The 8,455-nt window shown below is 55.7% G+C and overlaps 1 protein-coding gene across 1 annotated transcript; it reads right to left on the bottom strand.

Moving 5' to 3' along the window:
- Positions 1-4,421: 4,421 nt before the first annotated feature.
- Positions 4,422-5,409, bottom strand: CNFN (cornifelin). Its single transcript, XM_059151169.1, has 2 exons — positions 5,212-5,409; positions 4,422-4,856 (listed from the first exon to the last, which is right to left on the bottom strand). Exons 1-2 carry the CDS (start codon positions 5,318-5,320, stop codon positions 4,657-4,659), a joined length of 309 nt encoding a protein of 102 aa, XP_059007152.1. The 5' UTR covers positions 5,321-5,409; the 3' UTR covers positions 4,422-4,656.
- Positions 5,410-8,455: the final 3,046 nt, after the last annotated feature.

Genomic DNA, 8,455 nt, shown 5'->3' with positions numbered 1-8,455 from the left:
TCTGCTGGGGGTCCCCTTCTATGAGGCTGAAAGAGGGAGGAGCAGTTGAAGCTGCAAATAAAGAATGTGGAGAAGGCTGGTGTCTGAGCGCTGTCTGCATGTAGCGGGGGTGGGGGTGGGGGGGTGTCTTGTTCTCTGAACAGCACCCAAGTGTGGATAAATCCAGTCGGTGTGCTTACCTTGGCCCCTCGGAGCCCCGTGGCTTGGCCTGGCTCCACTCTGTGTCTCCTAACTGGGGTGGGAAACTATTCTGCTAGTCCCTAGAAAGGGCGGTCCTGGGGGAGGTGACCTCTGGCCTTTCCTCAAATCCCTGTGGCAGGGAGACCCTCCTTTCCTTAGGAGGGAAAACAGATTCTCTAGGTCTGGGGTTTGGGTTTTATTCTGGCCTCTGACAGAAGAGTGGAGGCAGACAGACGAAGATCCCACAACTCTGGATTCCTCGAATCCAAGAAGGCTCTCCCGGCCCAAACAGGGAACGTTGCAGCCACCTTCATCTCTTTGCCAGGCCCCTAGGGCAAGCCAGAGTGTGGTGCCAGTGGTGGAAATGGGCCCTCCGTCGGCCTCGTGGGGCTAGGAGGTAAGCACTAAGAGGTAAGCACCATGCCTTCCCGTTCAGCCAGCCCCCGGGGCATAGGCTGGTGGCTTCCTCTGATGGTTAGTCGAAGACACAGCAGAGAGGAGCACTTAGGGGGTGTTTGGGTCTCCAGTGTGGTCCACGAAAATCATCGTATTTTCAGATTTATGGGCAATGGAAGGGATTTTCGGGGATGACTCTGCCCACACAGAAGTTCTGCCCTGATGAGCTGTTGGTAGTGCCTCGCCTCCATGACTTGACTTTGAACTGGTGTCTGCTGAGAACCCATGCTAGGCGGTTCACTTGGCCACATTCCGGCCCAACAACTGGGTGAGGGAGGTAACCGGTGGTCCCGTTTTGCAGATGAGAGGACAGGAAAGTTCATAGACATCATTTAGCTGTTGAATGACAGCTGCTGGGTGACTCAAATCCGAATGCCTGACCACCGGGCCCCCTCACTCCCTGAGGAGGGAAGCCCCAGGGAATAAAGGAACGAGGAGGAGACAAGGTCACAGAGAAAGCAAAAGGGATGTTGTGCAGGTTCTTACTTTGCCCACCTAGCTGAGAGCTGTCCCAGCACAGAGCGGGCACTAGGGAAGGTGTTTGAAGTGACCAGTTTCTTTGGGAGATGAGGCACCATCTCCCCACCAGGCAGCTCACCAGAAGCAGGGCGTGCTGCCTTGTGGAGCCCAGGCCAGTGGCACAGTCATCCTGCACCTCCAGAAAGGAGCTAAGGAGGTTCTTCAAGACTTGCCTGCATTACCATCAGACGTTTGGTAAGGACCCTTTCATGCCTCCTGCCTGGGACTGTGCCTTCTGGGGCAGAGCATTTGCGCTGTGACTGGGTCCTTTCCCTGGGATGCAGAGCTGCCCTCTCCAGCTCTTGTCCATACTGTGCAGCTGCCCCTGTATGGATACCCTATAGTAACTGTCCTCCCCACCCCAGTTAGCTGGCACCTCCCCCTGCTGCCCATGTACTCAAATGCAAGAGACTCAGGGAGTGTGAGAGAAAGCCTGAACAGGGGAGCATGAAGGCTTGGATTTGGGGGTCTATCTATGGCTATCAGTGCCTACCTAAGGGCTTCAGGGAAGGGGGGGGGACTACAGCACTCTGGGTAGGGAGTGTTGGATGTTTGGTGTGTCTTTTACTCCTTTCAACATCAATGCTGGGAGGTACAGGTTTGTGCCCCCATTTTACAGATCTGGAAACTAAGTCCCTTGCTCAAGGACTCAGGGCAGATAAACAGGTGAGCCCAGATTCTGATGCAAGCCTGCCTGACAGTCCATTGCCACCTCCACCGATTATGTCTAAAATCACATCCCTTCTCTGTGTCCATGTCTCCCACTTATGATCACTCATCCCCACCAGCAGTGGGCTCAACACTGTTTGAGGTGCTGGGGATTCAGTAGTAAATGAGGTCGCTGCCCTCATGGAGCTGAGAGGCCAGCGGGGAGCCAGATAGTAAATAAGTAAATGATGTGGTATGTATATATATGGCCAAAAAGGGCGATGAAGGAGGGGAAGGGGGCTCAGTACTCGCTATGGAATACAAGGTGGAAGAGAAGGCCTTTCTCTTAAGATGGCATGTGGGCAGAAGAGAAAGAATGAGCCATAGGGACATCAGAGGGAAGAGAATTCCAAGTTGAGGGAACAGCTAGTGCAAAGGCCCTGAGGTGGGAGCACAACTAGCATTTGAGAAACAACTAAGATACTCCTGTGGTTGGAGTCAGAGGGAATAAGGAGATAAGGTCACAGGGAAAGCAGGAAGCAGATGGTGCAGGTCCTTGGGCCACAGCGAGGACTCCGGCTTGCACTCTGCAGGAAGAGCCACGAGAAGTTTCAGAGCACAGGAGGGATATGACCTAACTCAGGTGTTCAAAGGGGTTTTCTGTGGGAGGAAACTAAGGATGTGGAGATAGGGCAGGGAGCCCAGTGAGGAGCCACTGCATTAGTCTAGGCTGAAGAGGAGGGTGGCTAGAATAAGGTGGGGGTAGCAGAGTAGGGAGAAGAGAGGTTCTGGGTATATTCTGAAAGTAGGACCAACAGAATTTGTTGACAGATTGGGGCGTTGGATAACAAAGTGACTGAGCAGCTGGGAAGATGGGGTTTGCCATTTCCTGAGAAGGGGAGCCTGGGAGGAGCAGGTTTTGGGTAGGGAATCTGGAGTTAGGTTTTATTTTATTTTGAGAGAGAGTGAGAGTACTTGTGGGTTGGGGCGGTAGAGGGAAAGAAAGAATCTTAAGCAGGCTTCATGCCCAGCATGGGCCCGACACAGGGCTTGATCTCACAATCCTGAGATCATGACCTGAATCAAAATCAAGAGTCAGATGCTTAATCAATGAGCCCCCAGGTGTCCCTGGAGTTAGGTTTTTATATTTGAGATGCCTATTAGATATTCCAAGTGAAGATGTCACTGTTGGATCCACAGATGGAGAGAGAGAGAATAACAGCAAATAATACAAATAACATATTAGAGTGTTATAATATTATTATACATAATAATATTAACAAGCTTATTAGGCTCACTCTTTGGTCTCTCCATCTGTTTTGCCTCTTGCTAACACAGTAGCCATATGACATATTAGGGATTATCCTCAGAGAGGAAACTGGCTCAGAAGCTTCTTGATTCACTAAGATAACACACAGAAGTGCCTGGGTGGCTCAGCGGGTTAAGCCTCTGCCTTCTGCTCAGGTCATGATCCCAGGGTCCTGAGATTGAGCCCCGCATCGTGCTCTCTGTTTAGTGGGGAGCTTGCTTCCCACCCCCACCCCGCCCCGCCTCCTGCCTCTCTGCCTATTTGTGATCTCTGTCAAATAAATAAATAAAATGTTAAAAAAAAAAAAAAAGATAAAGCGCCTAGTAAGTGGCAAGAGTCAAGATCAGATCCTAGGTCTGCCCATTTTTTTTTTTTAAGATTTTATTTATTATTTATTTGACAGAGATCACAAGTAGGCAGAGAGGCAGGCAGAGAGAGATGGGGGAGCAAGCTCCCTGCTGAGCAGAGAGCCCAATGTGGGGCTTGATCCCAGGATCCTGGGATCATGACCTGAGCCAAAGGCAGAGGCTTTAACCCACTGAGCCACCTAGGCACCCCTAGGTCTGCCCCATTTTGATACCAGATTTTCTTATCTGCTAGTTGCTTTTTTTTTTTTTTAAAGATTTCATTTATTTATTTGACAGAGAGAGATCACAAGTAGGCAGAGAGGCAGGCAGAGAGAGAGAGAGGAAGAAGCAGGCTCCCCGCTGAGCAGAGAGCCCGATGCGGGACTCGATCCCAAGACCCCGAGATCATGACCAGAGCCGAAGGCAGCAGCTTAACCCACTGAGCCACCCAGGTGCCCCTGCTAGTTGCTTTTGCAATAAAGAGAGCTGGGTGAATTTAAGGATTATTTTTAGCTCCAGGGAGCCTTAAACCTGGCAGTTCTCTGCTTTGGAGACAAAGGACCCTCCCTCCCCGCCCCCTCCCCCACCCCCTGCTCTGCCCCACCCCTCCAAAAAAACTTGTTAGGATTGTGTGTAGGCCAAGAGTCCATAGGTATTGACTTAGTAGGGGTAGGAGAGGGGCTCTTCTACTTTTTTTTTTTTTTTTAAAGCATTTTCTGGTTTTGCTGATTTTCAGGATCCCTGCAGAACTTCATCTGGGCAGCTTAAGGGCTTAGTTTAGTGAGGCAGGAGGCTTGCCACTGTCGTACACAGCAGGCTGGGATCAAGGATCTGACTCCTGCATCCTTCCACACCTAGGCATCTTCCCTGTGTCCCCACACCCCTCACCAAACCTCCTTCTCCACCCAGATTCCTTCCCTGGGACAAAAAGAATGTGGGCAGAGTTGGTTTTCAGGTTTTTATTGTGGGTGTATTTCTGGTAGCGGGATAGGGCGGAGGGGCAGGCCCTCCCAACGAGAGGGCAGAGAGGACAGAGGGGCCGGGGCGGGACAGGTGGAAAAGGGGGCGCGGGGAGCTTCTTTACTCTCGGATCTTCAATTCCCGCGCCATCTGACAGAGGGCGCAGGGCAAACAAAAGGTGAGAGCCGCCCAGTCGTGCCCAACAGAGCCCTAGAGGGTAGGAGAGAGAGAGAGAGGTTAGGAGCCCCACCTAGGGTCCCAGGAGGTCCGTCCCCACCCCGGCCCGCGACTCGCACGCACCTGGATATGATAGCGCTCCCGCATGCCTGTGCGCAGGGAGTGCAGGCCTCCGGGCAGGTAGGGCGCGCAGCAGCACTCCCCAAAGTCGTCCGAGATGCGGCAGGCGAGACACAGTGGGGCGAAAGTGCCGCACAGACCTGGGGGCAGGCACGGGGTAGTCAGAGCTGGTTCCACCGGGTGCCCCGGGCCGGCTCCGCCGTGGGGAGGGGCGAGGGTCCCGGAGGGAATAAAGGGTCCCAGCGGGGGTGGTTTAGGAGCTGCGAGGCAGGGTTTGGAGGGGGAGCTCGGGCCACAACGGGGAAAGTTGAGAGTACAAGGGGGGAGGTTGAGGGTCGCGGGGGAGCTTGGAAGAGGTGAGGTCAGGATCCTAGGGAGTATTGGAGGTGGAGGAAGGGGTGAAGGCAGAGTGTGGGAATTCAGGGTCTGAGGCAGAGAGGGGGCGTAGCGTTGGTGGGGCCGCGCCCCCTCCCAGAAGGAGCCACCTGTACTCACAGACGGGCATGTCGTTGCAGCAGTCCGTGAGTCCTGTGTGCCAGTCACTGAGCTGGGTCTGGTAGCAGCTGCTGGCGCACTGGGGCTGACTGGTCACTGGATAGGACATGGCTGCGAGGGTGGTGGGCCAGGGTCAGTGGGCAGCCCGACAGCCCCTCCCGGATCCCACGTCCCTACCGCCCCTTCCTCTGCCGGGCAGACTGGGCGGGGCCACCAGGCCGCCCACGGAGGGGACACCACTGCACCCCCCCTTCCTTTCAGCCACGTTTAGGCACTGACACCCCAGTCTGTCCCCATCGCCACTGCCTCCTGCGCATCTGGTTGAGTTGTGGGTGGGGAGCTCCTGCAAGTTTGGGGAAGGGTGGGTGCCATTTCCAGGAGGGGCTGAGAGGTGCCGCCGCCTCCTCCACGTCTGGGCCTGGGGTGCTGGGTTCCCTCATTTCCAGGGGTCTCTGGGGTGCAATCAGGCGCCATCTGTCTTCGAAGCCAGGGGTCCCCAGGGGAGGGAAGCCGCCAGGTTCCAGGGACTGGAAGGGTTGCTGGTTCCTCCAGTGATCCCACCTTTGCCTTTCACGTTGTCGTGCATCTCAAACTGCATCTTGCTGGCCCTGAGGAGGTGGCAGCGTTGGGGACGGCAAAGGTGGTGGTGGAGACAGTGGCTGAGTCCAAGGGCTGCGGGATACTGGGGTGGGGGGATGGGCAAGAAGCAGGGGCACGGGGGCTGGGTTCTCAGGGGGAAGGGCGCTGGGGAGAAAGAGGCCAAGTCAGCCTTCCAGCTGGCAGAAACATGGAGTAGGGATGTATGGGGTGAGGGCGAGAAACTCGCCCGTGTCTGTACCACTGCCCGACAGACCCCAGAGGACCTTCCTCATAGCAGAGGTAGAGCTGGAGACAGAGAGCAGGTGAAAGAGAAGGCAGAGTCAGAGACAAGGAGAGACAGAGATCAGAGCCAGTGCCCAATGAGATGCCACCAGTACCACTCACACCTGTCCAGTGCCTTATCTTCTCTGCAAGCCCATGTCACAGATGGAACACTGAGGCTCAGAGAGGTGAGGAGAAATGCCCCACATCCGATGGCCCAGGCCAAGGGGGTTAGTAGAGGTGGTGCTGGGCCCCAGAACTTCCAAGTTCAACCAGCACCACTGAGGTTGAGAAGGTGGACACAGAGGGCATTGAGAAAGACAGAAATGTCCACTGAGACAGAGAAATGCAAGGAGACAGAGAAGTCAGTGGAGCCGGGTGGGGGGACCACAGAGCCGAGGGCTGTGGGCAGATGATCCTACCTGCAGGACAGCGATGGTGATGATGCGGACAGGTGTGGGTGAGCTGTGCACTGAGTTCTGCCTCTGGCCAAGAGCTGCTTATATTGGGGCGGGCCACTCAGTCCTGGGCGGGGCTCTGGCGGAGGTGCCCAGGGAGCCCAGCCGGTCTGGCTAACCCTCTTCCCCCTACAAGAACTTCCCCTCCCTTGCTGTCCATCTCCCCTCCCCCCTCTTCCCCTCCAGTTCTTGTGGGACCAAGGAAATCAGGGAGGGGGGCAGGGATGCAGAGCTGGGAGGGAAGACGAAAAGGGGAGCAGGCAGAGAGACAGAAGGCTGGAGGAGAGAAGGTAGAAGGGAGGCGTGAGGGGTGCAGCTGGGCCACAGTTCAGAGACAGCAAGAGAGGAAAGGCAGAGAGATGGGGAGGAAATGGGGACACAGAGACAAAAGGGGAGAGGTCCAGGTGGGAGAGAGAGGGGATCAGAGAGATGGAGAGAGACGAAGACATAGAGAGGTGAAGAGAGAGATGCTGAGACAGAGAGGGCCAAAGATCTGGGGAGAAACAGTGAAGAGGAGCCAGATTCAGAAAAGAGAGACAGAGGTGGAAAGCGGAGGGGCAGGGAGGTGGAGGAAGGAATGGGGGTGCAGGAGAGTGCAGTGGGGTCCACCCCCCCCCCACCTCCCCTGTCCCCTTCAGTGAGGTTCCCACTTCCCTAGAAGAGGGGGCACTGTTCTCCCATTCGGGGCCACCAGGCACATGGGCAGTGTGTTTTGGGGGTGACTCGTGCTGAAACCAAAGTAAATATACACAGTTCACTCCACCTTCAAACTGGGAAGGGAGGAGGGTGGGAACTGAGAAGCTGTGGCTCTGGAAGGAGGTGGATGTGGCTCAGGACTGAGGTGGGGTTGGGGGTGATAACAGAGCAGATGAGGGGGAGGGGGGGGCCTGGACTCCTGAGTTGGAGGGATGAGAGGCTGGCGCTTTATCTGGGCCCCTAACAGAGGAGGGGGAGGGGCTCAGATTCTGGCTGGTGGTGTAGACTCCTGGGTTAGGCTGGGCTGCTCCCCTGAGTGTGCAGTTAGGGGGTTCCTGGGATCTTTGCTGGGCTTCCGAGGGGTGAAAAGAGCTAGGGGCCTGGAAGCCTGAGTCACCAAAGTCTGCCCCCAACAGGCCTGGCAGGGTTGGAAATGACTCAGTGAGGGAAGCAACATTAGAGCCGGGTGGGGTTTCCAGCACGGGTGTCACCCCAAAAATGTAGGAGGCGCTGGAAAATTGGGGTGTCACTTGCAGAGAAGATGGTGTCACCCCACTGGGAATGGGTATGGGGTGATGGCAGGTGGTTCACCCTGTCGGCCTGGGATCCCAGCTTTTCCCTTACCTCCTAACCTATCACACAGCAGGACCCAAGCCTTGGTCTCCCAGCACCACCCACATGGCTCGCTATCCTTGTCCCCAGACTGATGAGTGGCACTTGGCATTTTGCTGGTGCATGTCTGTCCCTTGGTCCAGGAGCCTGAACGTCTGGGGAATGTCTTCTTTCCACTTTTGGTCTAGGGTCCCTGTGCCCCCATCTCTGCATCATCACCTCGCCAGCTCTGAATCTCTTTCCTGATCTCTGCCAATCTGTTTCCAAGTTGCTTGGGTTCTCTCACCCCCCCATCTCTGATTCTCCGTTCCCCCAAGCTGTGGGTCTCCTGCCCTCGTCTGGGGGGTCTCTGCCTCCTATCCCCACATCGCCATCTCCAGGCCTCCCTGTGGAGGCAGCCTTAAGGCCCCACCCCTCAGCTGGATGGACCATGGGCTGCAGGTGACTCAGAGTCAGTCATCTCTGAGGACCCTAAGGCTCCCAGGATGACACCCCGACTTGTCCTCAGATTTCCTCTCCCCACTCCGACACAGCCTGGGGCTGCAATTAGACAGAAACTCATGTAGATGAGGAAATCGGGTGGGGAAGCTGTGAGGTGGCTTGCTTAGGGGTGAGGA

Source organism: Mustela lutreola, chromosome 16 (genome assembly GCF_030435805.1).
Source record: "Mustela lutreola isolate mMusLut2 chromosome 16, mMusLut2.pri, whole genome shotgun sequence".
NCBI classification, from domain to species: Eukaryota; Metazoa; Chordata; class Mammalia; order Carnivora; family Mustelidae; genus Mustela; species Mustela lutreola.
This window is presented reverse-complemented; position numbering and strand designations above follow the sequence as displayed.

Excerpts from the sequence above, each read along its gene's own strand:
- CNFN (XM_059151169.1), bottom strand. The coding sequence starts at position 5,320 with ATGTCCTATCCAGTGACCAGTCAGCCCCAGTGCGCCAGCAGCTGCTAC. Across the intron at positions 4,857-5,211 it reads CTGCAACGACATGCCCGTCT|GTCTGTGCGGCACTTTCGCC; the intron begins GTGAGTACAGGT and ends GCCTGCCCCCAG.